This window comes from Anguilla anguilla, chromosome 15 (assembly GCF_013347855.1).
Source record: "Anguilla anguilla isolate fAngAng1 chromosome 15, fAngAng1.pri, whole genome shotgun sequence".
Taxonomy (NCBI): Eukaryota; Metazoa; Chordata; class Actinopteri; order Anguilliformes; family Anguillidae; genus Anguilla; species Anguilla anguilla.
This window is the reverse complement of record NC_049215.1, coordinates 25,449,369-25,469,184: the sequence shown is the minus strand read 5'-3', so window position 1 is coordinate 25,469,184 and position 19,816 is coordinate 25,449,369. Positions and strand designations below refer to the sequence as shown.

Here is a 19,816-nt window from a genome sequence, read left to right as displayed (position 1 = left end):
TATGATGATTTAATTTAAGATTGTTCATTTGTCTAAATACTGCCCTAAATGAGAAGACTATGTAAACAAGGGCTATAATACAGAGCAGATAATCAAAAACAAAAACTGTGCCACTGTCCAAATACTTGCGGACTGCCCTTTATATTATTGCTTTGGGGTGCAATTATTTGCTAATTTAAAAGTAATATTCCACGTAACTCAGTTCCGAGGTACATCAAGACCTCATCTGTCATAAAGTGTCAAAATTGTGAGACATTTTAATTTATGAAAGAAGACGGAGTTCTTCCCATGCGCTTAAACAGTTTCACTTACTTGGCTTGAAGAAGCTGGTCGAAGATCTAGGTTGTGTATTGGCAGAATTAATTAAGGTATGGTTTCTGTGGGTTTCAAATTATTCAAAATAAATTCAACAAGACAACACTAAAGTGTAACACATATGAACCGTGTGCGATGCGATGCGATGCTACTGTATGCGGTTGAAAAACAATTCCTTCCCGTCGCCCAACCGTACCTGAACACGCACCTGTGTCAGTATTCATAAATTACCGACGCACGGTGATTGCGTCATCTTATCTCAAACTTGTAGTGCTTTTCACAATAAATAAATGGCTCCTATTATTATTATTATTATTATTATTATTACTACTACTACTACTACTAGTAGTAGTAGTAGTAGTAGTAGTAGTAGTAGTAGTACTGCTACACACCAGGTGGCACAAACATTAGGTATATCAATGGTGAAGTAGGCTATTAAAGAATTGTATCTTATCTGTATATAAATAGGGAGGAGGGGTGCATAATGCCACCCAGACACCAGAATCATTTACAAAGGCCGTGAGCATCTACGTAGGAGCAATAGTTCGTGAAAGGTCCAGAGAGTCTAAAGCTGGACTCCGATGGAATAAATAAGAATCCCTGCATGCCTGCATTGTTATGAGAACATCTGAAGAAAGCTGCAATACATGCAGTTTTCAGTTATATAAACATTTAGCTCCAGACTAAGGAACAAACACAAACATGCTATAACCGTATCCAGTGGTGGATTTTCAGTTTAGTCAGATTCATCAGTAAAAATGTAACGTTTTTTTTTTTTTGTGAAAAACGCTAAAAGATGGGCTTTCGTTTAGGGTGGAAACTGATTTAATCTTTACATTTAATTCCGTTTGTTTTCATTGAACTCCGTCTCGTTTGAATATAGAGATTGGTGTTTTAGATCGATTCCCCCTGTGGATTGGTTAATGTAAACATCAGTCATGCTTGTTACGGGAACACACGCCGAATGGAAGGACTGGGAGGCGATTGTTCTCGCTGTCAAATATTATTCTGTTCTTGTAATACTCAGGACGCAACTACAATCTGCGGGAGTTCGAAGCCATCTCTTCGTTACTTTCTGCCTTCATAGAACAGTCGCTGCTCGTGTTATTTTTAGTTTTTTTTTTTTTGCCTCAGACACATCAGTGAGGTTAACGTCGCATTAGATGCCTCTAGAGGCATTTAACTTTTTCGCACAAGCATTTTGCATATTTTCTGCGCGTACCTAAATGTCAGAAAGTGATGCTTTTCTGTTCTGATATCTGTTATAATACAAGAGAGCTGTAAAACATGTTTGTCGCTAATATACTGTGCTTTAAAGTGAATGCAATAACGAAAACGAATGTCTTCGAGCACATTAACAAACTTCAAAGTGCTTCGAAGTCAGGATTTGAGGAGCGTTCAAGATTTGAATGACAAGTCTTCCAACATTATTTAAACTAAATCTGTCATCTGACGGGTGGCAATTCCGAACGACCAGCATGAAGACAAATGCAATGCAAAATTCTAGCCTTAACCTACTGACATTGTAATGCTTTGTACATGGCACCACTGCACGCGAGACCACTGCGGTTATAAACTATTGTGACTTTCAGAAAACGCCTGAAAAAAAAATTTAATATCCTTTAATTGCGTTTGTAATGTCGGAACGGGAGTGTTATGGCGACGGAGCCCCTGAATTCCGCCCTGGGAGATCATCCAGGACAGGCAGGCGTAGTGGGGTCATCCTTCCCTCACCGGGATGCTCCAGCCCCGGCCGTCAAGACTCGGAGACTGGCCCTATGGAGACGGTTAAGGCCGGACCGCGACGGAGTAGTATCATTAAGGTATGAGCAACTACGCGTATGAAAAAAATGTTGGAGAAATTGTTACTGGTAGCATGACTGTTATAAGACATACTTACTCAATTCTATTAATGTAAGGTCATTTATAATGAATAGATTTGTAAATGGAATAAGAGTAAAAGTAATTTGTAAAGTAATTAACTAACTTTAGCAAGTAGCGGTAGTATTTTAAATCTAGCATGCCTTATGCAATAGTTATGATAGTTGTGGTGTTTTTGAGAAACTTTTAGTTTTGGATTATTGCAGTTTACCAAGGTATTTTTTTTCTTTTCCATGCATCATTTTAAATTTTATCTCTTCCCTTTCCATTTAACCCTTTCCCTTTAACAAATACTCTGTGCCAAGCAAAACATTTCTTATAATGTGGCACTTGGCTATTGGAGTAATGACAATGTGCTTGCTGCACAATATGTATGTGTGTGTGCATGTGTTTGTGTGTGTGCGTGTGTGTGTGTGTGTGTGTGTGCATGGGTGTATGTGTGCGTGTGTGTGTATGTGTGTGTGTGTGTGTGCATGGGTGTATGTGTGTGTGTATGCGTGCGTGCGTGTGTGCGTGTGTGTGTATGCGTGCGTGTGTGTGTGTGTGTGTGCGTGTGCGTGCGTGCGTATGTGTGTGTGTATGCGCACGTGTGTGTGTGTGTGTGTGTGTGTGTGTGTGTGCGTGTGCGTATGCGTGTGTGCGTATGTGTGTGTGTATGCGTGCGTGCGTGTGTGTGTGTGTGTGTGTGTGCGTGTGCGTATGCGTGTGTGCGTATGTGTGTGTGTATGCGTACGTGTGTGTGTTATATTCCCAGCACAGTGGAAGGGGGGTCGATGGATGAGTGATCTCTCTGTCTCTCGGTGTTATCCTGTTACTGGTGCCACTAAGGAGCGGAGTGTCCCAGCACTGAGTCACTGCTCAGCAGGCTGGTCACATGAGCTTCTGGAATAATAAGCCTTGTCTGTACTAAAAGGTGCTGGGGAAGTGCGTTTTCTCTCAAATATATCACCACGATCATGCCTACATAGAAAAATCATCACCCTTTCTGTTGATGTTAAAGTCTAATGCTCAGGACTGGGTTCAGATTTTCAGAGTGATTTGGAAAGTGAACTATTTGCTATTGTATTCATGTAAAAAAGTGCATTAAAAATTTTTTTTTAACCCTTCCTACTTACCCCTGCCTCTTCTCCTTCCTCCACTCTTCTTTTCCTCATTCTCTTTTCCTTCTTCTTTCCCTCCTCTTTCTTTCTCCCCCTTTCACACCTTCTCCCTCCTTATTTTCTTCTCCCATTTCTCTCTCTCCTTTTCCGACTTCTCCCTTTGTCTTTCTCTTCCATCCTTCTAACTCCCCTCTTCTTCCTTCCTTCTTTTCTCCACTCTCCATGTTTCTTTCCCTTTTCCTTCATGTCCTCTCTTCCTACATCTCATTCTCTCCCTCACTTCCTTCTTTCCCACTCTCTGCTGTGCTGGACATTCTCAGTGACCATTAGTAGCTTACATGTCTGCATCTTCAGCACACTTCAAAAATGTTGTGTCTTTAGACTGAATCTGTTTGAACCAGTTGCACAGTTATACTTTGGTCATTCAGTTTCATGGAAATAGTTCTCTCTCTCTCTCTCTCTCTCTCCCTCTCTCTCCCTCCCTCTCGCTCCATCTCCCCCCCTCTCTCTCTCTCTCCCTTCCTCCCTCCCTCCCCTCTCTCAGGACTCCTCAGTGTCAAAGGTGGGAGGGGGGAAGGAAAAAGACGGTGTCGTTCAGCAGCACGCCGTCGGAGCGCAAGGTGAGCAGCGTGGTGGACTGCCTGGCCTTCATGCAGTGCGGCTGCGAGCTGCGCAAGGTGCGCCCGAACGCGCGCGTCTACTGCCGCTTCTACACGCTGGACCTGGAGCAGGCCTGCCTGCGCTGGGAGCCGTCCAAGAAGGACGCCGAGCGCGCCCGGCTGGACGTGGCCGCCATCCGCGAGGTGCGCGCGGGCAAGAGCACCGACACCTTCCGGAACCACGGCCCGGCGGACCAGCTGGCCCAGGAGGCCGCCTTCTCCATCATCCACGGGCCGGACTGCCGCTCGCTGGACCTGGTGGCGCTCTCGGCCGACGCCGCCAACATCTGGGTGACGGGGCTCCGCCACCTGCTGTCCCACCCTGCCGCGGCGGGGGGCGGCGCCGGGGGCGGGGCCGAGGACGGCAGCCTCGGCAGCCGGATGCGACGCGGCTGGCTGGCCGAAGAGTTCGGCAAGGTGGACGAGGACGGGCACGGCTTCGTGTCTGAGGACGTTGCTGTGGCGACCATCTGCAAGCTGTGCCCCAGCATCAAGGAGGCTAAGGTGAAATAGAGAGAGCCACCTGGACAGTAAAAATACAAGAACAACAACAATAATACAACGTGGCCAAATAAAGCATTGGCTTTCACTGTAGTACAGTGCAGTATGGTATATATCATAACAGTATCAATTGTAGCCACCAGCCATGTGTATATTGGGTAGAGAATCTCCCAGGAGGGAGGAATTTTGTTGCCAGAACTGTCCCCATCTCTCGAAATTGTAAGAGGTATGCCTTTGGTCTGAAATCCCAAAACACTCCTCTCCTCATCTTTGATCTATTATTTGCATAAACACTCCCTGAAACATATATTAGGTGGGCATTCTTGAACAAATGCCTCAGGTGCACCTGTTGAGGTACATGGACATTGTCAAAAAAAAAAGAATAGAATGTTTGGGGACCTTTAAATGCCATTATATTCTGTTGAAATCCGTAAAATGAGTTGTATGTTGCAGAATAGCCGCTTGAACGTAATGCAGTGGTAGCATTAGGGCATTAGTAGCATTAGCATTAATCTGTTACTAGTATTAGAAGGATTAGGGTATTAGCAGCGCTAGCAACGGTAGTGTGTTTGTAGTAACAGTAACATTGGCGCATTAGCAGGGTTAGGGTATTAGCAGCAGGATAACGCAGCACCGGTTCATAAGTACAGGCTTTCACAGCACAGGGTCATTAGCACAGGCTATTACAACATCATTAAAGCACAGCGTATCACAGCAAATGATCTTTAGTGAAGGACCGTTAGTGTAGGGTCCACAGCACGGGGAGTCAGTGCTGAGCTCAGCGTGGCACAGAAGGTGCATGACACCGTACCGCCTCGCTGATGTCACGGCTGGGCGCATAAAAAGCAAGAAAAAACAGAGGGAAGCATTCAGAACCCCACATTTTCTCTTCAATTCAGTTGCCATTGTGATATTATGTATTTAATAAGTACATATTTCCAACGCAAAACAACAACCAAGGACGAAAGACACAACGGAAGCTGACGTAGCTTTGTAAAACCTTGATTGGTGTTACTGCAGTGAGCCACAGCATATGTTCACAGTGAGGCTTTCCCTCTTTCTGCCTCCCTGGGCCTGTCTCACTCCCCACCGCCCTCCCCCTCCCACTCCCCCTCTCCCCAACCACAGGTGCGTCTCAGATTTAAGGAGATCCAGCAGCGCAAGGAGAAACTGACATCTCACGTCACCCTGGAGGAGTTCCATGAGGCGTACTGCGAGCTCTGCACTCGTCCGGACGTCTACTTCCTGCTGGTGCAGCTGTCCAAGAGCCGGGAGTGTCTGGACGCGCAGGACCTGCGACTCTTCCTGGAGGTGGAGCAGTGGGCGGGGAAAGGGGCGGGGCATGGGGCGGGGCCCTCGGCGGCAGAGGCCAGCCAGGACATCCTGCGGCGGTTCGAGCCGTCGGTGACGGGGCGCGAGCAGGGCCTGCTGGGATTGGACGGCTTCACCCGCTACCTGCAGGCGCCCGAGAGCCAGCTGATGGCGCCTCGGCACCAGAGCGTGTGGCAGGACATGAGCCTGCCCCTCACCCGCTACTACATCAGCGCCGCCGCTCCCAGCTCCTTCCTGCAGGGGGCGCCGGGGGCGCTGGAGCAGGTGCTCCGGGCCGGGTGCCGCTACCTGGAGCTGGGGGTGAGCGATGGGCCCGAGGGGGAGCCGCTGCTGGACCCCAGCACCGCCGCCGTTACCCTGCGCAGTGCCCTGGAGGCGGTGCGCGACCACGCCTTCCTGACCACGCCCTTCCCCCTGCTGATCTACCTGCGCCAGTGCTGCTGCCCCGCCCAGCAGCACGTCCTCGCTCAGCACCTGCGGCAGGTGTTCGGGGACCGCCTCTACAAGCCTGAGGCCCCGCCTACGGGAGAGAGCGACGTCCTCCTGCCCTCCCCTCAGCAGCTGAGGGGGCGGGTGCTGCTGGCGGGGAAGAAACTGCCCCCATGGCAGGAGGGGGAGGTGGGGGAGGTGAGCAACGATGAGGAGGAGGTGAGAGTGGTGGACAAGCAGGCGGTGGATGTGGCTGAGGGGGGAGAAGTGGGCGTGGCTGAGGCGGAGGAGGGTGTGGTCAAAGGGGAAGCCCCGAAGCTCCATCTGTGCCGGGAGCTGTCAGACCTGGTGGCGCTGGCGGACGCCGGCAGCCTAGCCTTCCGCGAAGCCCAGAGGCGTGGGGGCTCTCCCCAAACCCGCCCCTCCCCCTGGACGCTGTGCTCCCTGGGGCGGAGCGAGGCGGGGCGGCTGGCCAGCGAGGCGGCCGAGGGGCTGGCGGCCACCACGGGGCGGGTGCTGACCCGAGTGCGGCTCGGCCCGGCGGGGCCCGACTGCGCCAACCCCGACCCCCAGGCCTACTGGACCAGCGGCTGCCAGCTGGTGCCGCTCAACCTACAGGCCCCCGGGGTCTCCCTGGACCTGCACCGCGCCCGCTTCGCCCAGAACGGGGGGTGCGGCTTCTCGCTGCGCCCCGCCCCCTCCGCCACCGCCGCCACGCCCCCCCAGGATCTGCGGGTCAGGGTGATCGGTGCCCACAGCCTGCCCAAGCCGCAGGGTTCGGGCACCATCGGGGAGGTCATCGACCCCTACGTGGTGCTGGAGCTGCACGGCGTTCCCGCCGACTGCGCCGAACACCGGACCCGCACCGCCGCGCAGAACCAGGACGACCCGCTCTTCGACCAGACCTTCCACTTCCAGGTGAGGCGCGGGGTCTTCCCTCCGGACCACATAAAATCCAGGGTTCCAGTGCAGTGATGGAGACACTGTGCTGTGATGTTAACCTGAGGTCCATTGGGATCTGTATAGCTGCCATGTTAATGTTTTAAAAGAGTGGGTGGATGCATTTAGCTCAAGATCCCTGGTAAAAGGCTCCCAATATGTATCTTCCTACATTTCTGATTGGCTACACAATCGAGAAAGAAACTCTAAATTCACGTACTTCATGAATGCATTAGAATTAGTGATGCTGTCATTACCCCTGTCACCTGACATTACCGCCCCGCCCCCCCCCCTGGCCCGTCCCTTCAGGTGAGTGTACCTGAGCTGGCATTGCTGCGCTTCGTGGTGCTCGATGACGACTACATCGGCGACGACTTCATTGGTCAGTACAGCGTGGGGCTGCAGTGCCTGCAGTGTGGTTACCGTACTGTGCCTCTGCTGAGCTTCTCTGGCGAGCCACTCCCCCGAGCCAGCCTATTCGTCCACGTGACCATCACCAGCCGGCAGGGTGGGGATGGGGGCGGAGCTCAGCGGAAGGCGGGGCGGGGCCGAATTCTCCGCCACGTTGGCATCAGGACCCTGGACCACGTCCTGAGACCCGCCGCTGCCCCGCTGAAGGAGGCGGCTGACCTACGAGAGGGCGTGAAGGTGAGTGTGCCTGTCACTCCTTATGCCCTGCCCAAACTTCGACACTCCACCCATTTGAGGAGCAAGAACAGTCACATGACTGTCGCCATGATAACTATGACTATGGCTGTCGTGACTGTGCTTGCACAAGAGGAGCGTTGTAGTCACGGCCATTGCTCTGAGAAAGAGGCTATAGTGACCGTAACTATGGTGACCATGGCCATGGTAAATGGTAAATGTGGTAAATGGCCATGGTAACTGTGACTATGGTGACTATAGTCAGAGGGGTGTCTCTGCCATGGCTGTGGCACTGTGGTTGTGAAGTCAGTCACATCAGGGCATGAATGACAGCTTAAGACTATCCCTGTGTCCCAACATGAGACACTGTGGTTTAATCTGAGGTAATTCAATTTATTCAGCTAATTAACTCATTTGCCTAGTGTAATTGGTGTCAGCAAGCACCTGTATATACACCGACCCTGCAGGAATGGGATTGCCCAACCCTGTTCTGTAGCCACAGATACTAAGGATTCCTTCAGCCATTTGAGCATGTTCAACTTTTGTGTATGTGAACTTATGGGCAAGTGTTTGTGCAATTGCATCATTCCATATATCCAAATGTGTGACTACACCATTTGATACAGTTTGTGTGTGCTTGCTCAGAATGCTGTGGAAGGTTTCAAAGAGCAGTGTGGGCTTCCCCCTGTGGCCGAATTGAAGAAGTGCATCCAAAGCCTGGCCTCCCGTCTGCAGAGTGCAGATGGAGCCCCAGGGGCCAATCTGGCTCTGAGAGATGGGTACCCCTACCTGGAGGCGCAGGGATACCTGCCCGAATCCTCCTACAAGCTGCTCACTGCATATGAGAAGGTAGGTATGCCTGCATTGTGATGTGTAGGTATGACTGTTCTGAGATCAGCCAGGTGAGCATGTGTCTGTGAGACTGTACTGAGATCAGCCAGGTGAGTGTGTGTCTGTGAGACTGTTCTGAGATCAGCCAGGTGAGTGTGTGTCTGTGAGACTGTTCTGAGTTCAGCCATATATGCACATCTGTGAGACTGTACTGTGGCTAGCCAGGTGAGCGTGTGTGTGAGACTGTACTGGGATCGGTCAGGTGAAGGTCTGTCTCTCTCAGGTGGTCACTGCGCTCAGACTGCTGATTGAGAATGCTGATGGTGTGCAGGGGAGAATTGGCCAGGTGCATAGACATGGTAAGGACAGGAACCGACCGGGAGGGGATGGGGGCATAATCTCAGTAATGTGACACCATAAATTTTCCAGCAGGGAGTGCTGATGTTTACATACCAGGAATGGTATAGCGCACTATGCGTGGAGTGTGAGTATGTCTGATTGGTCAGGACAGGCTGGGCTGACCCAGGCTCCTCCTTTTTAGGGGTGGAGTTACAGGATGACCTGCCGAGGCTTGGGGAGGAGGAGGGGCTGAAGGGCCGCATACTGAACAAAGCGGTGGAGAGTTTCACCTGGAACCTCACAGTTCTGAAGGTACCGTTTCTACGGGGACAGCAGTACTGTCTCTTTGATTTAGGGAAACTGCAACAGTAATTTTCTTTCTGATTTAGGGACAGTATAGCAGCATGGTCTCTCTCTAATTTAGAGGCAGCGCAGAACCACTTTCTCTGATTTATTGACAGTGCGACCATACTGACTCTCTGTGTGAGATAGCCCAGCAGCAATGTGTCTCTGTTGTAGGGATGTTGCAACATGTCATCAAATAACAATCATTAAGCAAAGACTCTTACTCAGAGCAACTTACAAAAGAAGAGAACATCAGTGTTACATCAGGCTACATCTACACGTTACAGCTATTTATAATCAATTAGCTGTAGGTTAGCTGTAAAAGCAATGATTAGTATTGTAAACAATAGTAATTACCGCTACAATGCTGACCTGTCTTTAAACTGTCATACCATAACTGCCTCTCTGTTTTAGAACCATGACAACAGTAGAGTCTCTCTCTGTTTCAGGGACAGTGCAACAGTAGTGTCTCTGTTTCAGAGATAGTGTAACAGTAGTGTCTCTGTTTCAGGGACAGTGCAACAGTTGACTCTCTCTGTTTCAGGGACAGCGTAACAGTAGTGTTTCTCTGTTTCAGAGATAGTGTAACAGTAGTGTCTCTGTTTCAGAGACAGTGTAACAGTAGTGTCTCTGTTTCAGAGATAGTGTAACAGTAGTATCTCTGTTTCAGAGATAGTGTAACAGTAGTGTCTCTGTTTCAGAGATAGTGTAACAGTAGTGTCTGAGTTTCAGAGATAGTGTAACAGTAGTGTCTCTGTTTCAGAGATAGTGTAACAGTAGTGTCTCTCTCTGTTTCAGGGACAGTGTAACTGTTGTGTCTCTCTGTTTCAGGGACAGTGTGATCTGCTGCGCATTGCCAAGGCAAATGCTCTGGACACCCTGAGGCAGCTCACTCTGGGCTGCGAGGCCTGTGGACTGACCTCTACAGCCAAATGACAAGAACACCTACAAACTTTTGATTCCATCAGGCCTGTTAAATATGAGAAAAGAGGCCAAGAGAGTGAAAATGGGGGAATAGCTTAGTCCCCGGGGATTAATTAAGTGCTAACATCCTAACAATTCTTACTTAACATTTTGACTTAACATTTCAGACAACTTAAGTTGTAAGAACAGTATGAATATATTAGCTGGTATCTACTGTGGGGGAAAGGAAATGCTCAAGAGTGTTCTATAAAATTTAGTATATGGTGCTTCAGTCCTTTTTTGCATTGTCCGTGGGTCTGTCTGCTTTTTTAAAAATGAATGACCTTTATTATTTTATTTTTTTTTTTTTAAATCACTGCAACATTGGATTAATTTTCAGTTTTGTTTACACTGTGGTTTGTCAGGGTTAGGGCTAAATGCTTGTTCTAAATGCCTGTAACATTGCTTTCATTTAAAAAAAGTGTTTACACTGGCTTTCTTGGACTAGGGTTCAGTATCTTTTCAGTATTCCAGAACCACGGTCAGTGCCCCTGCATACTTGTGGCCACCCAGATCCAGGGTAGAATAGCTCTGCTGACACTAAGATCCTTCTGTGTTGAATTTGCTTTGTTGGAATGACTGTGTGGTTATGAAATTTGACTTTTAACCAGAATAATTCAAGGGCAAAATCACTGTAACCTAGTGCCACATGAGCCTGAACTGCCTCAGTACATGTTCAGCTGCAGGACTGGACAATGAAACCAAAAAATATGTAACTTACTCTGGACAAGGACATATTTTAACCAAATTAAAAGTTAAAAGAATGAATATGAATGCAATATTCACTTAATGATCGATGCCTCTTAACTGATGAGACTACCAAGTTGCCACCAGGTAATTGCACGAGTGTCATATAGCATCGGGGCCTTTAACTGGGGCTAGTGGCTTTGTGAAGAAGGCCAGTGGGTCCGCAGCAATGTGCAAACTTCAGAGAGAACTCACATCTTTTATGAGGACAAAAACCTCTAGGGTCTTCGATTCATACGAGTGCAACATCGAATGAAAGGACGTCCAACGCTTACCTGTACCACTGCAGCTCCATCCAGGCACTGCGCGGATGCTGTACAAGTGTTAGCCTCAGTGTTAGCCCCGGATGGGCTTCAGCAACCGTCTGAGCTCCTGAAAGATGATCCGTTCTATAAGGGCCTTTCACTTCAGGAGAGAGAGGCCAGAGCCACTCATTTCACTCAGAGGATCTCCTCTCACTCCTGTCAGGGCCAGGTGGCCAGGTGACCAAGCTGCTCGACACCCACAGGTAAATCACATGGGAATGACTGCATGGCTCCTGTCCGGGAGATTAGAGGTACGCTGACAGGGACATAAAAACGCAGCAAAGACAGGCTGCACATCATAGTGCCCAGTGGAGAATGAAACGCAGACAAGTGTGTAGTGGAGGCACACACAATTTATACAGTAATGGAGAATCTGGCAACCTGTCAACCTGACCAGTGGAAATAGCAAAAAAAAAAAAAATAATGGCCAGTACTTTTTAGGAGAAGCTGGACACAAGAGAAAAGTACTTATTTCATGTATAACTAGGATAACCAGTTTATCAAGGTAAGTTTTCTCATCTGGAAGTAGGTCATCCCTCAGCAAAAGGTCATCTCATCTGTTAATTACCACAGCTTTCCTCCCCGGTAATCTACATCAATTGCCACTAATTAAGTACAGACCACGACTGATCGCAATTGTCGAGTGGTAATGTTTTTTAAGCAATGGGAAGCAGGCATAATGTAAATGCAATATTACACAGAAATAGTTAAATAATAACAATGTGCATAGTTTGTAGCAGTTAATGCTTTATGTTTATGAAAATCTAAAATAGATTAACTCAAATAAAATGCAAGGTTTAAACACTGTGATTAAATTTGATCCTGGTCAATTGTTCTCTGTCATTCTTGAGGGGTTCTTAGTGTAAACGTTTCCATAGGAAGAGATGAATCTTTCTACATCCACGCTGGAATGCAAGCATCATCAGTTACACTAGACTGTATAGTGCCAAGCCCCACAGTCAGCATTGGCATGGTCCGGATTCAACCCCAGGCCATGCAAATCAGCCTTGCACCAACCGGTTGGTACATTAACCTAACGAGCCACCCTGCAGCCCCCTGTTCAGTATAATTTGAACGAAATGTGCCTTGCTTTACGAGTTAATGCGTTGTCTGCTCTCCCTTGATGTATCATATTTCTTGGAATGCGAGTTTTCGTTGGAAGGATATCCCCTCTGTTATCACTCTGCGGTGTCTCCTTTGTCAGTCAGAGAGCCTGGCTGCAGAGGTATACACAGCATGCCAACATTTCACTGTGCAAGCACACCACAGCATACCGAATCACACCAGAAAACCACAGAGGCCTGGGGTCTTAAAAAAAACCATGTCTTTTTATTTGTTACTGTAACTCTTAACTGTTACTGTAAAATATGCACTCCCCTCCCTCACCTTCAGTGTTGCAAGCAGGCAGGCATATTTCTCATGCAGTAAATCAGTACCATGCAGATTAGAATAGTTATCCTTGAAAATCTTGAAAAAAACATGTTTTTCTTCTGCTGCGTAAAAAATGGAACCACCGGGTTAGACCAGTGTTTTTCCATGAGATTTTAGAGGTCTTTTAACACTGCCCTCTGCTGGAAAACAGAAACATTGTATGGGTCTTACTCCCCCACCATAATAAATCCCCCATCTACAATCCTGCACCACACAGAAGGAATAAATATGTACATGTTAAATAATTACATAAACACACACTCCATGTAAATAAATAATGCAGATACATGTGAAAAGAAAGTGCTATGATGTCCAAAATCACACGATCACAAGCCCACAGTTTGAACCCAGCCCTGGAGGTACTGGGTCATGACTGGACGGAGGTGGTGAAGTTTAGACGTTTAGATCCGTTTAGAGAAGGCACATGTCTAGATGGCTGAAGCTGTATTGGGCTGACTGTGGGAACGCTGTTGTTCTGACTGTACCGCTTGACCTGTGCATGAATCACACGCTCGGAAGTACGCCACGCTTGGGCATGCCACCCGAGCCCACTCACCCACACGCTTGGGTATGTCATCCGAGCCCACTCACCCACAGGCTTGGGCATGCCACCCGAGCCCACTCACCCACAGGCTTGGGCATGCCACCCGAGCCCACTCACCCAGATCAGCGTGTGGAGGCCACCAGCGCTCACACTGCTACCGTGTGTGCTGAAATGAAGGAATGCTATTGGCAACCGTGACCACTTCCTCTGAGAAAAACACAACGTGCTGATATGTACATATGGTGATCAGTGCTGCCCTGAGGTTTGAACTGGGGTAGCATGGGGTTGCCATGGTTAAAGGCTCTGTGTGGCCCTGGGCAGCATTGTCTGTGTCCACTGGTAATGTAAATGCATGTTTGATGTTCTTAATCCATATTAACTCTCCACTCATAGAGAGGAGGTTCCAAACTTTGAGCCCAGGAACCACTTATTGATATGAAAATTGTATTCACTCACTCAAATATTTTAAAATATAAAATGCATGTTTTAATGGGGTGGGGGGGGCTGTCAGACAATAAAATTAGTTATTTTTTTACCAATTAGTTCACAATTAATCAGCATATTTATCTGATTTTAAATTCCACATACAGCAGCATTAAATGTGGAATCCCATAGATTCCACTGCTGAAAACACATGTTTTTAGTTAATTTATTTAAAATTATGACGAAAAGAGAAACTTCTGTTTTTTTCAGTTAGCCTACTAGCTCTGGCTCACAAATCCTTAGCCTTGTAAATGGTGGCTCAGACTAGATCATAGGTGCTCAAACTTGTCATCGTCTTTTTATGAAAATCTCAACTTTCATATTTGTCTTCTGTATCTAACTTGCAGGCAACTGTTTCTCAAACAGGCTGCAGGCAAGAAAATCGTAAGCAAACTGCTGGTGCAATGTTTAATGTGACTAGTGTGAATGTGTATAATATAATATCAGTTACGTTTCTCACGTGCATTTTGCAGCCCACAGTCCGGGAAGCACTGTTCCTCAGAAGGCTTGGGAAGTGTTGTGTCGTAACTGCATTGGCTGGGAGCAGTGCTGCTCAGGTAGTTATACTTGGCCGTACGCAAGTTTCTCTCAGACAGTTAAGATCTGCAGTCTGTGAGCTGGTTGTGTTACAGTTCCCTCCCTCTGTGACTCGCTTTCCTTATTCCCCTCTTTACATCTTTCTTTCTGTCTCTCTCTCCCTCTCTGGATTTCTTTTTCCCTGTCTCTCTCTCTCTCTCTCTCTCTATTTGCACCTCTCTCACAGGGGTAGCTCCTCTTCCTCGTTTATGAAGCTGACGTGCTCGGTGGGCGGGCTCCGCACCGTGCTCGCCTCCTGCGGGGGCGTGGCCTCGGGACCGGGAACGGGGCGGGTCCAGGAAGGGCAGGCCTGGGGTTCACTGCTGAACGGCAGTGGGGAGGGGATGCAGGAAGTGGGAGAATGGGGCGTGTCCTGGGTCGGAGGCGGGGCCTGCAGATCCCTGCTGTGGCAGGCCAGAAGGGAGCGGTGGGGGCCCAGGCATGGAGAGGGGGAGGGGCTACGGGAGGCAAGGGGCTGGCGGTATTGTGGAGGGTGTGCCAGTCTGTTCCGTGTGCCTGTGGGGGATGCTGGAGGATCTGGGGGGTCCTGTGGCTGGAGACGGTTCCTTTGTGGAGGATGTGGAGGTATTAGGCAGCCCAGCAGCCGCCCTCCCGCTCCCCCAGAGTCTGAGCTGGCCAGCAGGAAGTGGGGCGGGGTGGCTGGGGCGGGCAGGGTGGCCAGGGGGCCCGCGCTGCTGCTGATACTGCATGGCGGGGTCCGAGTCGGGGTCAGGACGGACAGGACGAGGAGGGGCCGCAGGAGACGTGTCAGTTCCTGTAGCTCCTCACTGAGCTGCAACACCTGCCGAGACAAGCTGTTCATCTGGGGGGGGGGGGGGGGGTGTGTGAGAGAGAGAGAGAGAGAGAGAGAGATTGCTTGAGCACCAACACGATAAGGTGATAAGACGGAATAACAGGATAAGGAGGACAGAATAGAAAATCTTTTCTCTAATCTTGTTCCATTGTTAATTGCAGCACACACTCTGATAATATCAGGGCCTCATAATCTCAGGGTCACACAACATATATGTCAGATATCTAGGGTTTAGATTATGGCCTTAGAGAGAGGAACAGAGAATTGGATACAAATTGTATTGTCTCTAAGAATGCTGCCTAGTGCCTACCCTCCTCTCCTCAAGCATCAAAGGAAATGTCCTTGGGGCAATTAAAAGTCACTTTAATACCCTACTCTAATCTTTAAAGAGCCAATCCAGAGGACCAAGCTATTTAACAGGCCAGAGGCCCAGCATGGCTACAGAACAAACAAATATCCGGTTCCTTTTGAATGCAATCTGTGACATTTAATACCACTTGTGTCAGTATTCAGAGTGCTGAACATTTTAACAATGGTATTGACTGTTGGAACCACTGGATTCAGGAGATAAACATATTTTTACTTAATCCTTGCTTCCCCAACAATCACCACCATAAAAATGGAACTCTCAGGAAGAATTTGCCTACAAAACATTGTGATTACTTAGTTTGTTGCACAAACTAAGAAAAATAGACATAGACACATGTCTGGTTGGATGTATGAAGTGTTTATCTTTCAATCTTGAGAGAAATCGAGAAACATATCAGACTGTCTTATGAACTGGCATCAGATTCTGAGGATTGAGTGATATAACACTGCCAAAAAATATGGTTTGTAAGGTAGTTAATTAAAATGTGCTAGCACAGTCCCTCTCCCTCATCCTCTTTTTCTCTCTCCCTCTTCCCTCCCTTCCTTCTCCTACTTTCTCAGCTCATTGAAAGCCCATTTATCTACTTGTTTTGAAATAATAGCCAATCCTTCAGGTGGGCATGGTGATCTCATGGCTATCCCAGTGCCCCACTCACCTCCTCCCCCAGCCTGGAAATGCTCTGCTTGTTCTCTGCCTGATCCTCACTTCCTGTATGCATACAGACAGATAGATAGACAGACGGGCAGACAGAGGCAGAGAGAGAGAGAGAGAGAAAGTGAGAATATCAGTGTGTTTGTGCGTGTGTGTTTGTTTATGTGCACATGCATCTGTGTGTGTTTGAACGTACCCACGTGTGTATGCGTGTGTGTGTGCACACATATTTGTGTATGCATGTGTGTGCACGTATGCAGGTTTGTGTGTGTGCTTGTGTGCATATGCATGTGTATGTGCATGTGTGTGTGCGCTTTTGTGCATATGCATGTGCGTGCATGTGTACGTGTGTGTGCGCTTGTGTGCATATACATGTACATGCATGTGTGTGTGTCTGTGCGAGCGAATGTGTTTATGTGCGCATGTGTGTCTATTTGTGTATGTGTGTGTGTATACATGTGTGTGGGTGTTTTGTTTTTTTACCTGGTCCAGGGCATTTAAGGGTAGTGTTGAAGTCAAACCTCTGTGATGCCTGAACATGACCCTGAGTTTCAATGCCATCCACAAACCTGGGAGAGAGAGAAGGTGGGGAGAAGGAGAGGGGGTCATATAATGAAATCCATAAAAGAATCGACCTTGAATTCTTAATACAGGGCCCTGGCGTGAAGCAAAGGCTGCAGCCTGAGACAGCTGTATAATTGGCTTAGTGTGAAAGCATGCATGGAAGAGGAAGTCAGATTGCTGCGATGCACCTGAAGACCCACAGTGCCCTCCGATGAGCGAAGAAGTCTGCACGAAATACACAACACAGGTGAAGAGCTATATTTCATCTTTAAAATGGGGAATTCTGTTTTTTTCCACTTTAAATTTTGTTTAGCAAGTACTATTTTTCTCCCAAAAAGAGTTTTCTTTTCTCCATGAGGGAATCTATTTACCTCACCTGCTGAATTTGTGTGGGTTCAGTATTGCCCAATTTTTTCTAGTTCCTTTTTCTGTAAAGCATCTTTGTGACAGTATCTCTGTGTAAAGATCTATACAAATAAAGCTGAACCGAGCTGAATTGAATTGAATCGATTTGACGAAACAAGACAAGGGGTTGTTTGGCCTTCACAAGTCAGGAAATCAAATGAACCATTGGAAAAAAATAAAGGTACCACTTTTCATCTAAAGATGAACAGATCAGATAGAAAAACCACTGGAGCAATCGTAAATCTGCCCATTAGTGCTTTGTTGCCTGCACACCTGGAGCCAGCTGATTTGGGAGTCAAAGGAACATTTGTGGGCCGCAAGTCAGAGATTTACAAACACCAGGTTGCATATTCAAGACTCAAAGTCTCCAGATGTACTACCAGACACCACCTACATGCTATTACGCTTTTTTGAAGGTTTGCCTGAAATGAGAATCTATTGAGAGCAATCAACAAAAACGATACTGAATTGCAGTTCAATCAATTGGACCATCTTGTTATAGTCAGATTAATCACAAATACCAGCAGGGGTTTTGGCATCAGAAGTAGGATGTTTATATCGCAAATGGCCTTCAGTAAAATCCTGTATGGAAGGATGGTCAAAGACCTAGCCCAATGTGTTCATTAATTTCAGAAAACACAACAGAAGGTGACACAATATTATAAACCTTGTCAAGGGTGGGTGCTCAAAGTACGGATAACAGTGGCTTATAACCGAAAAAGGGTGAATTTAGTTGATTCTATTAAAATCAACGTTAAAACAGAATATTTTTCACATCAGAGAACTAGAATATAGCTTAGTAAGCATATTGTTTATGTTATACAGTCTCTTTTGTTCATCTTCGTGTGAATAATGTTCGAGGGCACTCTCGTTTTGTCATCTCCCTCAGCACATCTGCAATGGATCTAGGTGACCATTAAATTCTGATGTATGCTTCCCCTCAGTATTCAACCTCAAGAATGGGGCCGGAGATACAGGGATGTGGATTGTAAAGAAGGGGAGCATAACTCAGTGCCTTATTGTGCAGATCCTTCATCTTCACCAGTGCTTTCAGAATATATATGGTGCACCAGCCTTTATGAACAGCCCAGTCCCTTAACATTACAAAGTATGGTACTGACATGGAATCTCCGTCTCGCTTGTGTTCCCTGACCAGGCATTCCATGCATGTGTCTCATTAGTTACAATGCACTGCAATGTCTACCCCTAACCACCAGATGGCATCAGAAAATTACAGATAGATCCGAAATGCACAGATAGATGTTCAGCTGGTCCTCAGCATTTACAGCCTTGAGACTTGAAGGCTATGAACATCAAAACAACGGGAATAATAATTCAGTGAAAGGTCTCAGTCATGGACTTCTGAAGTGCGGATCAATTATAAGCTTCCTCTCCAACAGGAACTACAACAGGGGTCACTGGAGCACAGGAGGCACAGTGACCCTGCTGAATAAATCCATTTCTCCTTGGCTGATGCTGCATCTAATTATACATCATCCTGCTGAGCTGGCAGCCATAGTCACCAAGGACATGATCAGGACTGCATATATGACTAATGGTGCATACACACCCTGTAACAGTTTACATGGGATGATTACATTTAACATGATTTTTTTTTAACAAAATATATTTGGCATATGAATAATTACATCTTTCTGATCAGTTATCCACAGTCTCAGATTGTATGATATCTTACTAAGCCAAAGAGAATGACACGACAACATAAGGCTGTGTCTCCACTCATTTCCAAGCCGTGGACTAACTCGGGTGTCAGCCAATATTTAGAAAATGTCAGACACCCTTGTTAGTCCACTATATAAGAAACTAGTGGACCTTTGAGACACAGCTTAGGCCGTGTCCGAATCAGCTGCCTGACTACTGTGTCCTCTAAGTATGTACAGTCCACTAAGTACACTGCATACTGTTTTATGCATGTGATGGGCAGTATCCAAAAAATGTCCTCCATACTATTTTCCAGCCATGCTGTGGAAGTGTTCTAAGAAGTTCTGCTCTTGTGTGGCCATGCTCAGGAGTTGTTGTTGAAGGAAAACTCACATTTTTGCACCTCATTTTTAAAACGAAGCTGCACATCATATTTATGGGATCAAAACGGTCATTTAATTCCTGGAAAGTATTCTCCCAAATATACTCAGCAGAAATACCCCAGAAAAATGTATATCATCCTGGGATTTTAAGTACACTCCATTAAGAGAAAACCCTCTCATCCAGTGTACTCAAAAACTATACTCAATAGTCGGCATGTGCGCCGATTTGTACACGGCTTAAGCATTTCATATCGGCGTCCATTCCCGTAAGTGTTCCCCAGTGAATTATTGGCAGGTGAGGAGGGTTCCTACCGGGGACTGAGGTTCAGGGGGGTGCTGATGATGCTGACAGTGGGGACGTGCAGGTTGGCGGGGTGAGACTGCTCTGCTGGGGGGCAGAAAGACTGGGGTGGCTGGGGGGCGGAGCGGGGGACCCGTGATTGAGACGAGTGCACTTCATCATCTCCCTCCTCATCCTCTTTGATGGAAGGAAGCTTCTTCACAATGTTGCCATTATCCCAGTCCATCTGCAGCGAATGAGAAGACGAATCAGACGAACAGGAACGTGGTCTTCAAACAGAATAAATGATGCAACCCTTTGT

The 19,816-nt window shown here is 47.4% G+C and overlaps 2 protein-coding genes across 2 annotated transcripts in view; one reads left to right on the top strand and one right to left on the bottom strand.

Moving 5' to 3' along the window:
* The first annotated feature begins 884 nt into the window (after positions 1–884).
* Positions 885–10,549, top strand: LOC118214308 (inactive phospholipase C-like protein 1). The gene is given in 9 exon segments (XM_035394195.1): positions 885–2,138; positions 3,841–3,861; positions 3,863–4,459; positions 5,585–7,135; positions 7,466–7,804; positions 8,447–8,650; positions 8,916–8,991; positions 9,174–9,283; positions 10,148–10,549. Coding segments are annotated over 9 exon segments (3,189 nt in total). The 5' UTR covers positions 885–1,952; the 3' UTR covers positions 10,253–10,549.
* A 2,093-nt stretch (positions 10,550–12,642) lies between these two features.
* LOC118214306 (potassium voltage-gated channel subfamily H member 3-like) overlaps positions 12,643–19,816 on the bottom strand; it is a 46,840-nt gene continuing 39,666 nt past the window's right edge. Inside the window, exons 12-15 of the mRNA XM_035394193.1 lie at positions 19,527–19,741; positions 16,684–16,769; positions 16,205–16,257; positions 12,643–15,188 (exon numbers count right to left, since the gene is read on the bottom strand). Coding sequence (XP_035250084.1) covers positions 14,547–15,188; positions 16,205–16,257; positions 16,684–16,769; positions 19,527–19,741 — 996 coding nt within the window. The 3' untranslated portion in view covers positions 12,643–14,546. The remainder of the gene's footprint in view (positions 15,189–16,204; positions 16,258–16,683; positions 16,770–19,526; positions 19,742–19,816) is intronic.